General features: G+C 41.7%; 1 protein-coding gene across 3 annotated transcripts in view; it reads left to right on the forward strand.

The window, feature by feature from the left end:
* Positions 1-406: 406 nt before the first annotated feature.
* Positions 407-22,747, forward strand: part of B4GALNT4 (beta-1,4-N-acetyl-galactosaminyltransferase 4) — a 231,899-nt gene continuing 209,558 nt past the window's right edge. For all 3 annotated transcript variants that reach the window (XM_058156264.1, XM_058156256.1, XM_058156272.1), the window contains exon 1: positions 407-1,100. In XM_058156264.1, the coding sequence (XP_058012247.1) occupies positions 950-1,100 (151 nt within the window). In that variant the 5' untranslated portion in view covers positions 407-949. The remainder of the gene's footprint in view (positions 1,101-22,747) is intronic.

Here is a 22,747-nt window from a genome sequence, read left to right on the forward strand (position 1 = left end):
GTTGCCATTGGGTTCCGTAGGGCTGCCCATCTGGCTGCCCCGTTTCAGGCTCGGTTGCATCACAGCGTGCGGATGCTGCTCTCTTCGAGCCAAAAGCCAGAGCAGCGACGGCGAAGAGGCGATGATGCCGCCTGGGCATCGCTGCGAGCCGCGCGCGCAGGACGGCCGTAGGAAAGGCGGCAGCAGCTCCGGCTTTGCCTCCGTCACGAAAATCCTCTAAAGTGCAAGGCCGAGGAGCCGCAATAATTCGAGAAAGAGCCCAAAGCCGGGACTGGGCAGAAACTCTCTGGGCAGCTTCTCTCTTTCCTTCCATTCATTGCCTGCCGAGGACGAATTCTATTAGCCTGGTTGTGGGGCGGGGATTTCGGGCTGCTTTCCCATGCACAGAGCCTCAGGTAAACGGAGGTGTCGGCGAGGGAGCCAGCTATACATTCCCGCGCCGCTCGATCGCTCGCGGTCGGAGGGAGTCTCCTGCTGCCTGGATGCCTTTGTCCCTTCCCGCCAGGAGTTGGTTGGAGGCGGCCGAGCTTTTCGTGGGGGAGAGCGTTAAGATCCCCCACCCGTTCCCGCATCCTCTGGGGGCAGCTTTCGGCAGCCGCCTCCTCCTCCTCCTCCTTTTCCTCCTCCTCCGATCGGCAGCCCTTTCGGCTGGACAGCGCCGAAACGAAGTTTGCGCGCCAGTCCGGAGACGCCAAAGTTGCTGCCGTCGCCGCTGCAGGTAACCCGACAACACAGCCGGCGGCCGGCGGGGAGAAAGCATCGTCCTTGCCTTCGGGGCAAGATGAGCTGCCAGGGGCGACGCGGAGGCCGGGTTAGGGGCTGACGCTGACCCCTCGCGTCTGTCGCTCCCCCTTCCTCTCCCATTCATCCTCCCGCGGGAAGGACGGCTCGAGCGCCCCAGCTAACCCTCCGGGGGTAGATAAACCCCCCCGGGCATGCTGCCTGGAGGATGCTGTGGTTCCCGGTGAAGAAGATCCGGAAGCAATTCAAGTTGCTGCTGCTGCTGGTGCTGCTCACCTTCGCCGTCTGGTTCACCTACCTGCACATCAACCTGGTGCGCCAAGGCAAGGCGCTGCGCTTGCACTTCGCCTACGGCCGGGGTAAGCAAGTGGGCGGTCCCCTTCTGCTCTTCAAACCCCCCCCGACTTTCGATGCCTTTGCTTTCTTTCCAAGGCTGTCGGGGAGCCGGCACCCCACCTTGCTTGCTTGCAATTTCCTCAACTCTCCAATCTCCGCGCACTCCTTTACTTCCCTTCTCGGCGTCTCTTTTGAATTTAAATATTGAGCCATCTGTGGAAGAGTTGCAAAAAAATAATAATCGTGCTCATCCTGTCTAGAGTGATTAATGTGGAATAACACCAACTCTCATCTAAAAGCAATAGGGCAGGGATTATTTGCAAAGCAAGGAATGGAGTGCTGTCATATGTTAGGGTGCATAAATGGATTCAGGGGTAGCAAATAATCATTCTGAATTATCAGCTGCTTTCTCCAGGTGGCCCATCTTTGTGTTTGGCATATTTTTCTAATTTTTCCTTTTCTGTCTTTTCCCTTTGATCCATTAATAAACTGGTATCTTTAATACCTTAGAAAGGGATATTCAGAGCATCCTAAATAGGCTTCGTACCTGCTTATTATCCAGGAATGCTGGGCATCTAACTTCTGAGGCTGCATTATTATTTATACAGTCTCATTTGCAGGATAAGGCGGTGAATCACCTGTTTAGAATCATCTGGCATATTTGAGCAGACAGTTTGGTGTAATAGTTAAAGGCACTGGACTGGGAGCTGTGAGATTGAATTATTGTCATCTCTGAAGCAATAATACCAGCTGGGTCACTTTCGGCCAGTCATTCTCTCTCAATGCTAGGAAGAAGGTACCAGCAAAACCACTTTTTTATTACCAGGAATATTGCCCGGAAAACCACATAGACAACCATGTGGTCTTTGATTTGAGAGACCAAAACTCATAGGTGGGAAACATAATTTGAGAAATGATGAAGTCAGTTGGTTTTGTTGAAGAAGCCGGGGATCTATTAAACCACTAGGTATTTTATTTCTTTGTAATGCTTGCATGATTGTAAGATGCCCTTTTTGAAAAACTTCTGAAGATATGTGTGTATGTATGTCAATAAATGGTGGTATTTCATAGCAATGACCTGCAATTACCTGAATTGATCTTAGTTCAAGAGCTTGAATTGATCTCAGTTCAAGGACAGCTATCAGATTTTTATTTCTATCAACCTTGGTCTGCTAAGGCGACATTCTCCCAGTTGCTGGAATCTCTCTTTTTTTAAATAACAGGTTTATTCTGAATCCTCCAAAGTGTTCAATTGGATTTTCTCCTACGTGAGTGTAGCTAGGTTTGCAGGTTTCATTTCCCCAACTGAGTTTGGAGGAGCCCACAGAAGAGCTTCTGTGCACTTAACTGGTTCCAGAACTGAGGTCAGGCACTTGGCTACAATTTCCAACAAGCTGTCTAAAATCCTCCAGGACTTTAGTCTTCGTGGCGAAATGTTTGTAACAGCGGCTCAATATTTCTTTAGCGCTGGACTGAATAATGATTTCTGCATCCAGCACACAGAGCTCTACTGTATGTCTTGGTGGGGGAAAGGCATTCCTAAGAGCATGGAAAATCTAGCTTTTTCTATTTGAGTCAGTTGCTGAACTCACACACCGGGCTGAGAAAAGAGAAGTCATAGCCATAATGACTTCTTTATGCCATTTGAATTTCAGAGGTAACAAAGGAGGCCTTTGATCTCATACAGATTAAAGAGGTAAGGTGGGGGCATGTCCTCCTGGGCTGGTTATTTGCTGAACCATATCATTCCTTAATGGTCAAGGAGAAATGGGAGAAATGTCAAGAGGACAAAAAATAATGAAGTGGGTTAGGGAAAACCCTTCTGATCACTTCATATGTTTCATTTTTATAAATGTTTTAAAACTTCTGGCTGCTGATTGTCTAGAGGAAGTAGAGGTTTTTTTTGGAATGGCCTTATAATCAATTTAATTTTTAAAATGAAAATGAACGTTTGTGAATTTCACTGAGTCTATGGAAGATGCCTTAAACTACAGTGACTGACTTTGCTCATTTGCTAAGTCATAATGTGTGGTTGTCATATAATGTAGTTGCAAGCCAATTGTGATTTATTCAGCACATTATGATTAAGCCATGGTTTACTGTGATGTGAGAAACTACTGTATCTGTAATTTACAAGCTCTGCATTGTCTCTTTTAATCACAGGGCATTTGTTACACCTTAGCTGGAATTTAGTTTTGAGTCCTTTTTGCAACAGAAAAACAGAACGTGTTAGTGGACCTTCTTCTGACATCTTAGGTCTAAATCTTAGATGTTACAAAATTGACTGTATACTGTGCTACTATAGAGGATGATGGAAATAGATTTAAGAAGATTTTGGGACTTCAGCATAAGTTATTACTTGTTCTTCTATTCAGCTGCATTTTTTAAAATAATAATAATGAGTTGCTTTTTTTTTTAGTTCTGCTTCAGGAAATAGAAGTATAGTTTGAAGTAACTTGGTTTACACCACAATGATCCCAAAAACATATTCAGTTTATTATGATCACAGACCAGAACAATTTTAAAAAGTAAGATAATTGTAAAGTAGACACATCAAAAAACAATGCATGATGTGCCTAAAACAGTATACTAAATATTTTAACATGACTTTAATCAGACTCATCCCACTTGAAGCAAAGAGGGCTGTGAAAATATTTACAGACCCCTCACATCCTGGACATAAACTGTTTCAACTCTTACCCTCAAAACTACACTATAGAGCGCTGCACGCCGGAACAACTAGACACAAGAACAGTTTTTTCCTGAACACCATCACTCTGCTAAACAAATAATTCCCTCAACACTGTCAAACTAGTTACTAAGTCTGTGCTACTAGTAATCTTCTCATCTTCTCATCGCTCTCATCACCATCTCCTTCCACTTATGACTGTATGACTATAACTTTGTTGCTTGTTTCCTTACAATTGATATTGTTTCCTGAGTGCTTATTTGTACCCTATGACTATCATTAAGTGTTGTACCTAATGATTCTTGATGAACATATCTTTTCTTTTATGTACACTGAGACCATATGCACCAAGACAAGTTCCTTGGGTTCCAAGTATGTTCCAATTACATGTGGCCAATAAAAAAATTCTATTCTATTCTATTCTATTCTATTCTATTCTAATCTAATCTAATCTAATCTATGCAGTCTTCTGCTTTCCATCACGGCCATATGCTATATCTGCTCTTCTACCTGACAACCCTGGGTCCTGATCCACCCCATAGAAGTGTCATCTTTGGTCCTGTCTAGGTATTGTGTTATAAATGTGGAAATACACATAGCTCAATTTTCTCTATCTAAGAGGCAGTGTAGCAAGAGACCTTGAGAAGGATTCCATGGATAAGAATCCTCAGGGGGAAAACAACTCAAGAAGCTTGGAAAATCTTGAAAAGTGAGATTATAAAAGTGCAGTCTAGCACAATACCAATGAAGAAGAAAAATAATAGATCTCAAAAGAAACCAGCATGGATGCATAAAGAACTATCTGACAAATTGAAAGACAAAAAGGACAAATATAAAAAGTGGAAAGAGGGGCAAATAACTAAGGCAGAATATCAGCAAATAGCCCGAGCCTGTAAAGATGAAGTGAGGAAAGCTAAGGCTCACAATGAACAAAGGTTAGCGACAAAAGTAAAAAATAACAAAAAAAGCTTCTTCCAACATGTTAAAAACAAGAAAAAAGTCAAGGAAACAATTGGCCCATTGCTGGGAGAAAGTGGCAAGAAGATGACAAGCAACAGGGAGAAAGCAGATCTACTTAACTCATTTTTTGCATCTGTCTTTACACAAAAGGAAAAAACAATCCAACCTATCAAAAACAGCACTACAAAAAACAGATTAGAAACACAAGTTAAAATAGGGAAGAAAATGGTAAGTGAACACCTGTCTACCCTAGACGAGTTCAAATCACCAGGACCGGATGGATTACACCCCAAGGTTCTGAAGGAACTGGCAGACGAAATCTCAGAACCACTGAACTATATCTTTCAAAGATCCTGGAGCACAGGGGAGCTGCCAGAGGACTGGAAAAGAGCTGATGTAGTTCCCATCTTCAAAAAGGGGAAAAAACAGATCCAGGAAACTACAGACCTATCAGCCTGACCTCAATACCGGGGAAGATTCTGGAAAAGATAATCAAGCAACGAATCACCGAACACCTAGAAGCAAACAAAGTAATGACCAAAAGCCAACATGGGTTTGTCAAAAACAGATCATGCCAGACTAATCTTATTGCATTCTTTGACAAAGTGACAAAATTAGTAGACCAGAGGAATACTGTCGATATAATTTACTTGGACTTCAGTAAAGCATTTGATAAAGTAGATCATAACCTACTACTAGATAAAGTAGAAAAATGTGGGTTAGACAGCACCACCACCAGATGGATTCGTAACTGGCTGACCAACCTCACTCAACGTGTAGTCAGAACTACATCCACATGGAGGGAAGTATGCAGTGGAGTACCCCAAGCCTCTGTTTTAGGCCCAGTACTCTTCAACATCTTCATCAATGACTTGGACGAGGGGATAGATGGGGAACTCATCAAATTTGCAAATGACACCAAGCTGGCAGGAATAGCTAACACTCCAGAAGATAGGCTCAAATTACAGAAAGATCTTGACAGACTTGAACATTGGGCGCTATCTAACAAAATGAAATTCAACAGCAAAAAAAATAAGGTTCTACATTTAGGCAAAAAAAAACAAAATGCACAGGTACCGTATATGTGGTACCTTGCTCAATAGTAGTACCTGTGAGAGGGATTTTGGAGTCCTAGTGGACAACCATTTAGATATAAGTCAGCAGTGTGTAGCTGCTGCTAAAAAAGCCAACACAGTTCTGGGCTGCATAAACAGAGGGATAGAATCAAGATCACGTGAAGTGTTAGTGCCACTTTATAATGCCTTGGTAAGGCCACACTTGGAATACTGCATTCAGTTTTGGTCGCCATGATGTAAAAAAGATGCTGAGACTCTAGAAAGTCTCTAGAAAGACTCTAAAAACAAAGATGATTAGGGGACTGGAGGCTAAAACATATGAAGAACGATTGCAGGAACTGGGTATGTCTAGTTTAATGAAAAGAAGGACTAGGGGAGACATGATAGCAGTGTTCCAATATCTCAGGGGCTGCCACAGAGAAGTGGGAGTTGGGCTGTTCTCCAAAGCACCTGAGGGTAGAACAAGAAGCAATGGTTGGAAACTGATCAAGGAAAGAAGCAACTTAGAACTAAGGAGAAATTTCCTGACAGTTAGAACGATTAATAAGTGGAATGACTTGCCTGCAGAAGTTGTGAATGCTCCAACACTGGACATTTTTAAGAAAAATGTTGGATAACCATCTGTCTGAGATGGTGTAGGGTTTCCTTCCTGGGCAGGGGGTTGGACTAGAAGGCCTCCAAGGTCCCTTCCAACTCTGTTGTTATTATAAATAAACATAATGGATCATTTTATTCTTCCTTTCAGCACATGGGCGGAGAAGGTGCTCTTTAGGAGCACTGTAAAATCTGCCCTCCCAAAAAGCAGATAGAAGAAGCAATGTAAATGCTCTTGTGGTATTTTGAGGTGTAATCTTAAACAAGTAATGGATAGAAGCAACACTTGAAGTATGTCATTGGATGAAGTAGGATGGTGTTTGGCTGCAATAGTTTTGCAGGTCAGTATCTCTGGATTATTGCTTAAAGAATGATTTAGCTAGTTCAAAACCCAAAGAGATCAGTGCATTAGGAAAGAATTCCTATTACCTTAAGGGGGAACAAAGTGATTTCCACCAAGAAGATTGAAATGTAACTTGCAGAGTCAAACTAATTTGAAATTTAATGTAAGACAGAGTTAACATGTGCAAATGCTACGTGCACTCAAGTTTTATTAATGCCAGTGCAGTCTTTCCCTAAAGAATTGTACTTGAGATCCATTGTAGCTCCTGAAATATGTCCAGTTAAGAAAATTGATCAAATGGCTTCTAATGGGTCTGTGTTCTGTAGGCACATAGTTGGAAACCATAATATAGCTGTGTTATTTTTGGCTTAGACACTTTTAGTCTACCTGGTGTATAATGTGTCAAATTCTGATATTTCTGTTTTTTAAAATATTTTTGCAGAATATATGATTATCATAAAGCTGCTTGGTCTTAATAATCAAGGGAGAATTACATTCGGAACTGAACTTTAATCTCTATCTTCAGACGAACTGCTGATACAAGATTATTTCACAGGACTGTTTTTCTATACATTGCAAACAAAGTCTGTGTTTTATGGTAAAAGGTTTAAACAACAAGTCTATATTTGATATAAAAATGGGGTGGAGGATTACTAGAATTCTCAGTAATCATTTATTGTTCGTTGATGAAACCTTACTGAATAAGTGTGTGCGTATTGTGGATATTTTTTTAAAAATGACTAACCATTAGGAATTATTTAAAAATCTTAATCATTTACAAGCACATATTAAAATGCACATTTCTTTTTTTCCCATTTAATCATGTCTGATTCGGAGAGATTGCCTGGACAAGTCCCTGCTTTCCTTTTCTTGGCAACATTTTTTGGAAGTGGTTTGCCATTGCCTCCTTCCTAGGGCTGAAAGAAAGTGATTGGCCCAAGGTCACTCTATTGGCTTTGTGCCTAAGGTGGGACTAGAACTCTTATCTCCTGGTTTCTAGCTTACTACCTTAATCACTACACCTTTCAAATTGAGTCTCAATTTTAGTGCACAAAGAACAACTTCTGTACATTCGGGAAATAAGAGGACAATAGCCACCAGCTTAGGTTTAGAAGACCCAATAGTTATTGGTTGCAGTCTTTCCTAACTGATCAGTTTAAGAAAGTAATAATGATTGACTTTTTTTCTGTCCCTTCTTTTTTGTCTTTTGGGGTCTGCTCGGTTCTATCTTATTCCTAGTATTTTTAAAATTAAGGAGTGGGAACCAGTCACCATCTAGATATTGTTGAACTAGAATTCTCAACCAACTTGACCATTGATAAGGAATGCTGGGAGCTGCATTTTCAATCACAGGCTCCCTATTTTTCATTTATATGAAACTATTGGCCAGCTAAAGAATTGGATTTTGATATTGAGCTGCTGTTGACTCACAGGTATCTGAATTCAGTTCCAGAATGGGAATGAACAGCTGAAACTTAAAATTAGAGGTTTTGTGGGTTGGGAACCTGGCTGATCTGGAGAATATGATACAAACAGTTCTGGATGGGATGTTCTTTCTATGAAGAACCAGGTGCAAAGCTTGGGGTAATCTTTTTTTTTTTTTTTTATTAAAAAAGTTTTACAACAATTAAATTTTTCCCCCTCCCCCCCTCCCTCCTAAACCCCCCTCCCCCCCCGGACTTCCCGGAGCAAACACAAGGTATAGTTCCTTAAACAAAACAGTCATACATTAAATTTTTAAAATCTAACACAATTATAATCTTTCTCTCACATAACCTGACTTCTTCCATTAAAATCAAAATAACATCCTTCATTCAAAAGCAATCCGAAATTTCTTAATCTGATATCTATTTTGAATATAATCAATCCAGTTCTTCCATTCATTTAAATATTTTTCTTGAGTACTGTCTTTCAAGAAGGCTGAGATTTTAGCCATCTCAGCCAAATTGGAAACTTTCAATATCCATTCTTCTATTGTGGGTAATTCTTTTTTCTTCCAATATTGTCCAATCAACAGTCGTGCTGCTGTTATTAAGTTCAAAATCAACTTAGTCTCAATCACTGTACAGTCCGTTGTTATTCCCAAAAGGAAAAATTGCGGTAGGAACTTTATCTTCTTCTTCAGAACATTCTGCATAATCCACCAGATTCTTATCCAGAAAGACTTAATTTTCTTACAAGTCCACCATACATGAAAATATGTAGCATCATCACAATTACATCTCCAACATTTCGCTTGCATATCTGGATACATACATGATAATTTCTTAGGATCTAAATGCCATCTATAAAACATCTTATAAAAATTTTCCTTAAATTCTGCGCTTGCGTAAATTTAACATTTCTAACCCAAATTTTTCCCATGTTTCCAACATTATTGGTTCTTGAATATTCTGTGCCCATTTTATCATACAATCCTTTATTAAATCTCTTTCAGAATCTATTTCTATCAACACAGTATACAATCTCTTTATATGCCCCTGAGTTTGATTTCTAATTTGTTTAACCAGATTTTCTTCATTTTGAATGATCCCAATTTTCTGATCTTCTTTCCATCTAGCCTTTAACTGTCCATATTGAAACCAAGTATAGTTCCTCCTTCTTCTTTTAATGTATCCAAAGATTTTAGTTGTAAATTTCCTCTCATTGTATAAAAGATCTTTATAAGTAATCATTTCTTGTTCCTGTTCTATATTTATATTCTCTACTGCGTGCGAGGACATACCCATATAGGAATTTTATAATTTAACTTATAATAATATTTTTCCAGACACGCAGAAGAGAAATTCTCAACACATGATTCTTAAAAGCTTTATCTACTTTCTTATCATACAATAAATATGCATGCCAACCATATAATAAATCATAACCTTCTATATTCAAAATCCTTTCCTCCGTCAAATTAAACCAATCACTTAATACCGAAAGAACAACTGCTTCATAATACAGTTTTAAATTAAGCATTTTAATCCTCCTCTTTCCGTGTATCTTGCATTATTTTCATTTTGACTCTCGCTTTTTTCCCTTCCCATATAAATTTATTAATTCCAATCTGCCATTCATCCAAATTTTTATCTTTCTTAATTATTGGTATCATCTGAAACAAGAACAAGAATTTAGGCAGAACATTCATTTTATAGCTGCTATTCTCCTAACAAAGATAATTGTAATTTTTCCAAGTATTCATTTCCTTCTGAATTTTTTCCATAACACATCATAATTATTCTTATACAATTTCCATTTGATGAAGTAAGAAAGACCCCTAAATATTTAACCTTTCTTACAATTTCAAATCCTGTTATTTCCTCTAGTTTTTCTTTCTGGTTCTTAATCATATTTTTGGTTAACACTTTTGTTTTATTTTGATTCACTTTAAACCCTGAGACCCTTCCATATTGATTAATTACTTCCAACAAATATACACTGAATTTATAGGCTGAGTCAACATAACAACCAAATCATCTGCAAATGCTCTAACTTTATATTCATATCTTCTAATTCTAATACCTCTATCTCCCTTAACTCTCTTATCTTATCCAATAAAGGTTCCAAAGATAAAATAAACAATAAAGGTGATAAAGGACACCCTGCCTTGTTCCTTTCGCAATTTTAAAACTATCTGTCAAACTACCATTAATTATTATCTGAGCTGTTTGCTCTCCATAAATTGCCCTAAGTATTCGTAAAACCATTTCCAAATTGCATTTTGTCTGATAATTTAAATAAAATTCCCAATGCAAACGATCAAAAGCTTTCTCTGCATCCAAGAATATAAACGCTGCGGAATCTGATTTTTCTTTTCCAAATATTCCAATAAATTCACTATCTGCCTAACATTATTCCTCATTTGTCTCCCTTTATAAACCAGACTGGTCAGTGTGAATCCTTTGTTGTACAATTTCCATTAACCTATTTGCCATTATTTTCGCAAAAATCTTATAATCATTATTCAAGAGTGAAATCGGTCTATAATTCCCAGGCTTAGTACAATCCTGATCCTCTTTTGGTATCAATGAAATAAAAGTAGTCCTCCATGATGGTGGCACTCCTCCTCCCATCAATATCTGATTAAATAACTCCATAAGTGGACCAACTATCTCATCCTGTAACTTTTTATAATATATTGCTGTAAGTCCATCTGTGCCCGGGGATTTCCCTATTTTTAATTGCTTTATTACCAAAATAATTTCCTCAGAAGTTATAGGCTCTTCCCTTTGTTCATTAGTTAAACCTTTAATCTTATATTCTTTCAAATATTTATCAATATCCATATTCAATATTGTATCTCTGGCATATAAATTTGTATAATATTCCAAGAAAGCTTTTTAAATTTTATCCTGTTGAAATCGCACTTTACCCTTGTATTCAATTCCTTCAATAGTACGTGCTTTCTGTCTTTTCCTTAACATATAAGCCAACCACCTCCCTGATTTATTAGCATTACAAAAAGTATTATGTTTAGCATATTGTATATTGGTTGCCACCTGATCTGCCATTAACATATTAAATTGACTCTGTAATATCTTTATCACCTCAGTAGTTTTTAAATCATGTGGATTATATACCAATAATTGTTGTTTCCTCTGAATTTCCTCTTCTAAATCCCTCGCTGTTTTTGTAGTTTTCTCCTCTGTCTACTATTAATATATATCAAATTTCCTCTCATAAAGGCCTTGCTCGCGTCCCACACCATTTCTATCAAGTTCCTTTCCCAAATTATAATCAAAAATTCTTTCATTTGTTTTTACATTGATTTACATTATCCTCATATCTAAACAAATTTTCATTTATTCTCCATGATCTTCTTCCACCTTCATATTGCAACTCCATCCATACCGGACTATGATCAGTTAAACACCTTGGAAATATCTTTGTTTTCCTAACCCTAGAAAGCAAGTCATTGGTAATTAATATAAAATCAATACGTGAAAAAGATTGATGCCTGTCCGAAAAATAAGTATAATCTCTATCATCAAAATTCTGCCTTCTCCATATATCTTTCAACTCAAAATCTTCCATCAAATCAAAAAGATTTAGGCAATTTTGCATGCATAGGAATTTTCTTAGAAAGAGTTCTTTTATCTCTTCTAGTGTCCATTACACCATTCCAATCCCCTAATATAATAAATGTTTTATAGTCCCAAAAAGTCAATTTTTCATGTAACAGTTTATAAAATTTTTCTTGTTGTTGATTAGGTGCATATATGCCAATCACAAGTGTCTTTTCCTTCTAAAATCAATTCAATAGCAATATATCTTCCTTAAATGTCCGTTTCAATTAATTTACTTGATATATTTTTCTTCAAATATATAACTATACCATTTTTCTTATTCGAGCAGAAGAAACAAAATGTTTACCTAATTTCAATTAATCAAATATTTCTGATCTGATAATTTTATATGTGTCTCTTGCAAACATATCACATCATTTTTAAATTGTTTCAAATAATGGAATATTTTTCTTCTTTTCTGTGCTGAATTTAAACCATTAACATTCCATGTCAAAAATTTATTTGCCATCTCTGGCCTCTTGAAGCTTCTGAGCAATTAGCTGAAGACCCTCACTCTTCGGCTTGGCTCCTCCCACAGCTTCAGTAGTAGAATCCGTTCCTGTCTTTGAAGTCGTTCCTCCATCTCCTTACGCCTAATAGCTCCCTTGTCACTCTTTGTTCTTGAGATTGTTCTTGAGGTACTGATATCACAGGTGCAGTTTCAGCTTCCCCACTCTGTTTCTCTTGAAGACTTTTATCCACTGTTTCTACATCCACTTTCAATACATTAAAAAGAAAATCTTTTGCTTTCAATTCAGTATCAATTCGATATCTCCTGCCTTGAAAAAATACTGTTAAACCAATTGGAACCTCCCATCTATATTGAATCTGATGCTTCTTAAGCTCTTGTGTAAAAAACCTAAAATCCCTTCTATCCTTTAACATTTTAGCAGGGATCTCTTTCAAAACCAACACCTCCTGTTCTGCTATTTGCAATTTCTTTTGGTATGTAGCTTGCAAAATCTGATTTCTTATTGTAGAAGTTAAAAAATAAATTACAATATCTCTTGGGAGCTTTTTCTGCCTCGCTACCCAAGAATTAACCCTATATGCCTTATCAATTTGAAAATCAACTTCTCGAGGGTCCATGCCTAACATTTCAGCTAAGGCTTCTGATATAACTTTTTTAAGATCTTCCTTCCGGTCTTGAAGACCCCTAATTCTCAAAGCCTTCTCCAACGCTCTATATTGCAATACCACCACATGATCCTCATTTTTATCCACTTTATTTTGAAGCTCTCCAACTTTATTATCCAAATACTGATTTGCTTGACTAATTACTTCCACTTTATCCTCCATTACTTCCAAATTTTTTGCCAAACCTTGAAAAACCATCAATAAATCTTCTCTAATTTTTTTATTAGTCTCTTTAATTTCTTCCCTAAGTTGATCCTTCACACCATGAATATTATTCATAATTTCTTTAAATCGCTCTTCAGAAACTCTATTCTGTTCCTTTAATATATCTTCTAAATTAGTTTCAGACCCCCTTCTCGTCATGGGAACTTTTGGTGGCTTAGAAGCCATTTTAATTTAAGTAAAGTCTCTAATTAGAATTATAAAATCTCAAAGTCTCAAAAAGTCTCCAATTAAAGTTGTAAAATAAAAACTTTCACCTTGCCTCCTCTGGAAAGCTTCTATTCAGCTAAAATCCACAAAGACGAACTTCACTTTCTCTCACAAGCAGCCTCCAATCCACTTCCTCTCAGACGCCATTTCTTCCTTCACTAAGTTCAAGTGAGAAAAAGTTTCCCCCTTCCAAAAAGGAGTAGAAGTCAGCTCTCTTCTTGCTTCCCCAGTAATCGATCACTTGTATTTGTCCCGTCTGCTTTAAGTTATTCAAAACGGAATCAATTGAGCAGAGGTGGGCGTTTTCCTCTTGTCCTGCTTAATTAACAGGATCGAGCCGAGTCTGGAGTGAGGCTGGGTTATGCAGGCAGCCCTCCGAGACTCTGCATAAGAAAGCAGAGCCCCTGGGGCAATCTTCTGCTCTCCAGCCGCTCTGGCTAATCTCTTTCACCCAGAGAAAAGCTTTGAAGCTGGCTAACAGCCGTTCTCCCGCTGTTTCACCAGCTTTTACAGAATCTCAGTTCGGGACGCCATTCCAGGCGTCCTCCTCGGGGAAAACGAAACCACCGGAAGTCCAAAGCTTGGGGTAATCTTGTATTCATTGCAGTTTGAGAAGCACACTTGGCAGCAGCATCCCAAAGTGGTTTTAACAAAATCCCCTATACTGAGAATCTTGGATTTTAATTAATATATAATATGACATACCAGTGCTTTATCTCAAGAATAGATAGCTGTCACTGATTTTTGGAGTGGAACTGCCTCTGAAGATAGCCTGGAAGCTTGAACAAAATGTAACTGGATGAATGCTGATATTGCCCAGAAAGTCTGCAAACCCAATCCTTCCTTTCCCCCTCAAAATATATTTATTTCACCTGCCTTCCCTTTATTACCTTTTAAAAAACCTCTAGTCCTTCCTAGGTCCAGTTCAAACTGCTGGACTGAAATTAGTAAGGATTTAAAGATTAGCTGAAGGGCTTCCTTCAGATCAATATGCTAGATAACTTTTAGAGAACTAGAACTTCTTAGCAAAGGCTGTAAATCTTTTCCAATCAGCTGATGCTTTAGTTTTGGCATTTAAATGGTACCTGAAGACCTTCTTCAAATCAGTTTTGTAGGATGAAATTGTTACTTGGATCAATAATTTATCAATGTCTTTTCTAATATGTAAATAATTTGAGAATGCATTCTTCTAAAAAGGACTTTAAAATGAAAAACCTTAAGCAGTAGTATCTTCTGTTGCATCATCATGCTCTGCGCATGCGCAAGATGGCGGCTCGGTAGAGGAACGGAGCCGACAACGGGCGACAGAAGAGGAGATGGCGGCGCCCAGGCGGCTTGCCGAGCGGCTTGCGTCCCCCGGTCAGCTGTATTAACATCCCGGCAGCCGTGGGAGAGGTCTGTGGACTCTCTCGGACTCACGGCTGCCGAGAACGCGACCGGGAGGATGGGCAAGCTGCGAACGGCGGCCATTGTTACTGGGCGTGAGGTGAGGCCGCGGCTCGTCTTTTGCGGCGGAGGCCGCGGCTTCTCCTTTTCCGTTTCGGATCATCCAGCGGTTCCTGTATCCTGGCCCTCCGGCTCTCTCGGCTCTCTCCGGCTCTCTCCAGGCGCTCCCCAGGTCTCCTCCGAGGTTTTTTTTCCTGTGGGTTGACGTGGGGGAGTGGCATGGGGGTGAAGGGCTGTGAAGGGCCCCCTGTGGCCCCTGCCCGAGACGGCCTGTCAGGATGTTTGTCCGGCTCTTCGCCGCGGTTAACATCAGCTTACACCGTGCCGGCCCTCTGGTGGTGTTTGGTCAGGTTCCTCGGACAGGCTGGCCTGGCCCGGTGGAGGGGGCAGACCTTGGATTGGACCTGGACCTTGAGGAGGGAGTGGCCGGCCCTTGAGAGGCCTTGGACTATCCTGGTGGGATAGGAGTGGGAGTGGACGTTGAGGTTTTCCTGGCCTATTAGGCCTGCTCTTCCTGGGATTACAATTGGTGTTTTATCATCTCCAACACCTTATCATCTGTAATCTGCATTGTCATCTGCATTTTATGCACTTTATGCACTTTATGGCCGGTACATTATGGCCGCGGAAGAAGTCTGGAGACCGATCTGTGACCTACAGGGAGTTCTATTTCTATTTCTGGACGTAACTATTCTGGACGTGTTCACTTGGAAACATCTATTTTGGAATCATCTATGGATACCGCTGTCAGGGAGAGTGACACCACCTCCTCCAGGTCATGGATTTTAGGACTGAGCTTTGGGCAGAGCAGTAGTATTTTTGTCATCATGGACGTTGCTCTGCCTATGTTCCAGCTTTCGTCATCTTTAGCCAGCCACCATTTGATCTTCATTAGTCAATGGGTGTCCATTTGAACTTGGTATGACATTTGACCACTCCGGACAGCATCGCCTCTCGTCGGCCTCTATCCTCTATTTATATACTCTATTTATGCGATATTCAGCACTCGAACTCTTGCGCCTAGTGCCCCCGCCTGCAGGAATGGCCCGCACTATCAAGGGCGGCCTCAATGACGGGTCTTGGGACCCACAGAGGTGGCATGCGAAAAAAGAGCCTTTGGGGTTTTAGATAGGGTTTTAAGGGAGGGAGGGTTAGGCGGGCGTTGGGGTAGCCCGTCGGGTGGGGAGCCAGTCCTGCGCGTGCTCGTGACGGTTTTTAACGGGTTCGGAGGTTAGGGGAAGATTGCGTTCCTGTTGGTGAGGGTGGTCTGATTTGCAGTAAGTGGGAGGGGCAGATATGGCGGAAGGGGATCATATCGCCCTAGGGGGCGCGCTCGATGTTTGCAGGCGATCGCGCCCGATCCTTCCTTTTCCCGTTCCCGGATGGTCAAGACCCTCAGAGCCTGGGCCTTGGCTGATGTTATGCAACGCACGGTCCGTAGTCAATAAGGCCCCTAATATACGATCTTATTCAGGGGCGCCACGGACCTTATAGGCGTTCGGAAACCTGGCTGGGCACGGAAGGGGTGCCTTGTTGAGATGTGCCCGCGGGTTTCCGTGCATTCCATCAGCCGAGGGCTCAGGGTAGGGGTGGGGGTGGCGGTTGTGATTAGAGAGTCTAGAGCCGAGGAGACCACTGTACCTCAGATTGCCGGGTGTGAATCCCTCTTTGTGAGATGGGGCCATAGGTGTCAGATGGGTTTGCTGATCACGTACCTGGCTCCTTGCTGCGTGTCAGCTGCCTTGCCCGAGCTCCTGGAGGTGCTGGCTGGAGTGGCAGTTGAGACCCCCAGACTTTTAGTCATGGGGGATTTTAACTTGCCATCTTCCGGCTCGTCATCAACGGTAGCTCGGGAGTTCATGGCTTCCATGACGGCCTTGGATCTGACCCAAGTAGTTGATGGCCCTACTCACATCGGGGGTGGCACTCTGGACCTGGTTTTTGTCTCTGGTCAGTGGTTGAGAGATCTGGACTTAAAGGAAATAGTCATTGAACCTTTGTCATGGTCAGATCACTCTCTTCTTCGCCTGGACTTTCTGACCGCCATTCACCACCGCAGGGAGGCGGAGCCGATCGTTGGTTCCGTCCCAGGCGCCTGATGGACCCGGAGGGTTCGGACGGAGCTTGGGCCATTTCCTGACGGTCTGGCTCACGGCTCGGCTGAGGAACTTGTTGCGGCCTGGGAGCGGGCGGCGGGGCCTTAGACCGTGTCGTGCCTTTGCGGCCTCTGACCCGGCGCGGGTCCCAACCGGCTCCTTGGTTCTCCGAGGAGTTGAGAGGATGAGCGCGGAGAAGACGCCTAGAGTTCTTGGAGGTCTAGCCGTTCGGAGGCTGATCGGACACTAGTGAAGTCCTATACTAGGGCTTACCTAGTGGCAATGAGGGAAGCGAGGCGTAGCTATGCCTCCTCCCTCATTGCATCGGCAGATAACCGCCCAGCCGCCCTGTTTCGGGTGACTCGCTCCCTCTTACATCAGGGGGGGCGGGATGACCCGCTGCAGGGACGTGCTGAGGAGTTTAACGGTTATCTATACGATAAAATCGTTCAGCTTCGGGAGGGCCTAGACCAAGATTGCAGTGACGTGGGTGAGACGGCTGAGGGTGGTCTTGGGGACATTTTATGGGATGAGTTTGACCCTGTCGCTCCCGAGGACATGGACAGGTTGCTGGGGAGGTTGAATGCCACCACATGTTTACTGGACCCGTGCCCCTCCTGGCTGGTACTGGCCACTCAGGAGGTGACACGAGGCTGGCTCCAGGCTATTACGATCGCTTCCTTGGTGGAGGGAGTCTTTCCGACCGCCTTGAAAGAGGCGGTGGTGAGACCCCTCCTCAAGAAGCCTTCCCTGGACCCGGCTGTTTTAGGTAATTATCGTCCGGTCTCCAACCTTCCCTTCGTGGCGAAGGTTGTAGAGAGTATGGTGGCATATCAGTTTCCCTTGCACCTGGATGAAACTGTCTATCTAGACCCGTTCCAGTCTGGCTTCCGGCCCGGTTACAGCACTGAGACGGCTTTGGTCGCGTTGGTGGATGATCTCTGGAGGGCCAGGGATAGAGGATGCTCCTCTGCCCTGGTCCTATTAGACCTCTCAGCGGCTTTTGATACCATCGACCATGGTATCCTGCTGCGCCGGTTGGAGGGATTGGGAGTGGGAGGCACCGTTTATCGGTGGTTCCCCCCCTATCTCTCCGATCGGCCGCAGACGGTGTTGACAGGGGGGCAGAGGTCGGCTCCGAGACACCTCACTTGTGGGGTGCCGCAGGGGTCGATCCTCTCGCCCCTTCTGTTCAACATCTATATGAAGCCGCTGGGTGAGATCATCAGTGGCTTGGTGTGAGGTACCAGCTGTCGCTGATGACACCCAGCTGTACTTTTCCACACCGGCCACCCCAGCGAAGCTATCGAAGTGTTGTCCCGGTGCTTGGTAGCCGTACGGGTCTGGATGGGGGGAAACAGGCTCAGGCTCAATCCCTCCAAGACACAGTGGCTGTGGATGCGGCATCTCGGTACAGTCAGCTGAGTCCTCGGCTGACTGTCGGGGGCGAGTCATTGGCCCCGATGGAACGGGTGCGCAACCTGGGCGTCCTCCTGGATGAGCGGCTGTCTTTTGAAGATCACTTGACGGCCGTCTCCAGGAGAGCTTTTACCAGGTTCGCCTGGTGCGCCAGTTGCGCCTTTCTGAACCGGGATGCCCTGTGCACGGTCACTCACGCCTCGTGACGTCTCGCCTGGATTACTGCAATGCTCTCTACATGGGGCTCCCTTGAAGGGCATCCGGAGGCTTCAGTTAGTCAGAATGCAGCTGCGCGGGTGATAGAGGGAGCCCTCGTGGCTCCCGTGTGACACCTATCCTGCGCAGACTGCACTGGCTGCCTGTGGCCTTCGGGTGCGCTTCAAGGTTTTGGTGAACATCTTCAAAGCGCTCCATGGCATAGGGCCGGGTTTCTTACGGGACCGCCTACTGCTACCGGATACCTCTCACCGACCGTGCGCTCTCACAGAGAGGGACTCCTCAGGGTGCCGTCAGCGAGACAGTGTCGTCTGGCGACACCCAGGGGAAGGGCCTTCTCTGTGGGGGCTCCCACCCTCTGGAACGAACTCCCCCCAGGACTTCGTCAACTTCCGGACCTCCGAACCTTCCGTCGCGAGCTTAAAACACATTTATTCATCTGCGCAGGACTGGATTAGTTTTTAAATTCGTGGGTTTTTAAGGGGTTTTAAATGGGTTTTTAATGGGTTTTATTATTTGCTAAATTTTAATTGCGGCCAAATTGAATAAGTTTTTTAGTAGTATTTTAATAGTATTTATTTTGTAATAGTACTGTTTATTTTATCTGCCTGTAAACCGCCCTGAGTCCTTCGGGAGAAGGGCGGTATAAAAATTTAAATAATAAATAAATAATAAATAAATCAGTATAGTAACTGGAATAGAGTACAACAGTCATGCCAACACTATGAAACGTAATATTTGCATTGTAATCTTGGGCTCGACAGAGAATGAGGTGGCTGGATGGAGTCACTGAAGCAGTAGGTATGAGCTTAAATGGACTCCAGAGGATGGTAGAAGATAGGAAGTCCTGGAGGAACGTTGTCCATGGGGTCGCGATGGGTCGGACACGACTTCGCAACTAACAACAACAAATTTGGATTGCTATAGCCAAACAGAAAATTTAGTCATTTTGTTGCAGATTAAAATGCTTCAGATATATAGGAGTATCTGCCATTGCCATTTCAAGGACATACAAAAAAGAAAAAAAATCCTGTTAAAATGATTTTTGACAAAACTACCATGAATATAGACTCTTCAATGAAACTTTATAAAAATAAACATAATTTTTAAAATGGTATATTCTGGTGGTATTTATGCGCATGTTCAGAGATTCAGTAGGATGATGGTTTGCAAGCAAGGTAAAGTTGGATATTTTATTTTCCTAATACCCAAGTGTTTCAACTACTGATTTTAAAAATTATTTTCTGCTTTGATAAACCTGGTAAATGGATATAGGAACATTATGAAACTACTTCTACTGCTCCGTATGTGGAGACAGATAGGAGGGTGTAAGGTGATAGAGAGTAGAAAATAAAAAAAAGAAAGCCTTTTTATAAAACATCAAGGGCACATTTTTCCACTTTGGTGGATGAAGTATCTTCTTACTAGTGGCTTTTGGAACAAGTGTAAATGACTGCTCAGAATAGCATGCAACTTGAGTAAATATATCAGCTTGATCTATTTTGAAGATTTTGTTACAGCTTGTTGCCTTATATATCTGTTTTCTTCTCTTAGGACGAGTAATTTAAGAACAGGGTCTAAAGCAGCCTTCCCCATCTGGTGCTTTTCCATTTCCCACAGATATCTGGGAACTCCATGAGTTGTGTGAAAACAATTGTGTTTAGCTTCAAGATGAAATTGAAAACATGAGGAAGATGTGCACTTAAGAGTAAAAATTGGTTTGATACTATAAAAGTTGATATTTTTTGTACTGCATCTTCCCATCTTCTCCCAATATTTTTGGGAAATAATTCTTCAAATTGTTGCTAGTGCCACTAAAATATCATCCTCATCAAAATGAAGGACCTGCCTGGACTGTGTCAATTTGGCTGCTGGGAGGCTAGTGACGAAAGTTTTTCCATATCCATATTCCCCTCTGAAACATTGCAATTCAGATACTGCTTTTATATCTCCATGCATTGGCTGGGTTTGTACTGCAGACCAAAGCCATGATGTGCCTTATTCAGTTGTAGTTTAGTATGAGGTTTCTAAACTATGACTTATGACTTAGCACAATGTGAAACCCAGCCATTAACTTTTATTTAAAAATTTCTCAATTGCTTTTATGATTCAGTCACATGAATCATACCTGTGCATTTGGTTGTTGATGAAAGCAGAACTCTGGGTTCACATCACACCGAGAGAGACCTATGAACCCAGATTTCAGCTCACTTAGCACTTAATAAAATGTGCACAAGCAGCCGTTGTCATGGCCTATCTAAACTCAAATATTTTATTCAGAAGTCTATAGTTAAAGCATGGCCCATCAGGAAGTAAAATTTTGATTTTGCCACCTCAAACTTTGAGCTGTGTCAGCTTTTACGAATGAGTAGGTGGAGGAAATACAGATGTATTACAGGAATTTTACAGAAACCTATGCCACAAAAACCACACATCTATTGGAGGATAAATCAGAATGTTCTCTGAAGGCTTAAGCTGTTGAAACAAGTAGCTGTCATTGTAGGTTGGTTATTAACTATAAAGGCTGATTTTTATGATGTTGCAGATAATCAAATTCTCTTGGTTGCACATACACCCATTATATCCTCTTCTTCTGCCTGCAAGTATTCAGAGAAAACCACTGATGGTGTTTTTATAACAGAGTGTTAGTAAGTAGAGCAATTGTCATCCATTTTTACTTATGGGGATACCTGCCTCCGAATGACAATCCAAATAACGAATAATGATTTCAGAACTATACATAGTTGCAATATCATGCTTCCACTTCTGAGATTTGGTGAGTTAACATCATTGCGCTTCAAAGTTAATGTAATAATGCAGTTTTGCAGAAGTTCATCCTTGGAGATCCGTATTATATCTGGAGTACTCACTGATCAAATTTACAAAACACAGGCTTAAGAGGGTATGTAAACATTTTATGAGGGGTGGAGAAGCAGTTTAGAGCTGAAACAAAATATTAAAAGACAAATACAGAATGTTACTGAAAGGTAAAAAAAAAAAGTCCATTATGTCAACTTAGGAAGAACTGAATCACCATAAATGCCACATTTTCTCCCAACTGTCTTACACTAAACAGAAATGAGCCTGTAAGTGCTGGGAGTGATTAAACTGTTGGAAGAAAAGACAGGCTAAATGAAGTTTGTTACTTAGAAAAGAACAAAATAGTAATCGGCTGCTGGTTTAAGTAATTACTCTGTACTCTTCAGAACAGTTGTCATTCATCATGTGAAAGCTAAACTCTTAAGAATTTTTAAGATTTTTGGTTGTCAAAGGATGCAAAAAAAAATCTCTAGTAAATTCAACAGGGTAAATTTGTGTGCAATGATATAATACAGATAATATTTTTAGGGCTGAATTCATAATATTATCTAATCAAGAACTGAAGGGGTGGCTGTTAATCACACGTTTGCCCAATGCCACATTTTTTTCCCCAATAGGGAAATCATTAGCCTGATCAGTCTGTTATCTGCTGATTGCCCTTATGTTGAAATACGAGGTACTGCTTTGTACAAAAATAATCACAGATTATTGTGTACTGCGCGGGTGATAGAAGGAGCTCCGCGTAGCTCCCATATAACACCGCTCCTGCGCAGACTGCATTGGCTACCTGTGGCCTTTCGAGTGCACTTTAGGATGTTGGTTACTACCTTTAAAGCGCTCCATGGCTTAGGGCCTGGGTACTTACGGGACCGCCTGCTGTTACCACATGCCTCCCACCGACCCGTACGCTCTCACAGAGAGGGACTTCTCAGGGTGCCGTCCGCCAAGCAATGTCGGCTGGCGGCCCCCAGGGGAAGGTCCTTCTCTGTGGGGGCTCCCACACTCTGGAACGAACTTCCCCCGAGTTTACGCCAAATACATGACCTTCGGACATTCCGTCGCGAACTGAAGACACATCTTTTTATTCGTGTGGGGCTGGCTTAAATTGATTTTAACAAATTTTTAAATTCTTAGTAATTAATTTTAAATGGTTTTTTTTAGCTTATTATATATTTTACTTCTCAGGACAATTTTAAAATAAGTTTTTTAACTGCATTTTAAATTTGTATATTGTACCGTCTGTTTTATTCTTGCCTGTACACCGCCCTGAGTCCTTCTGGAGAAGGGCGGTATAGAAATCAAATAAATAAATAAATAAATAAATAAAATCATGGTTAGGATGTAACAGAAAGCTATAATTAAATGTGGCTTTCTAGCTTGTTCTATCCTAT

The sequence above is a fragment of the Ahaetulla prasina genome, chromosome 1, assembly GCF_028640845.1.
Source record: "Ahaetulla prasina isolate Xishuangbanna chromosome 1, ASM2864084v1, whole genome shotgun sequence".
NCBI classification, from domain to species: domain Eukaryota; kingdom Metazoa; phylum Chordata; class Lepidosauria; order Squamata; family Colubridae; genus Ahaetulla; species Ahaetulla prasina.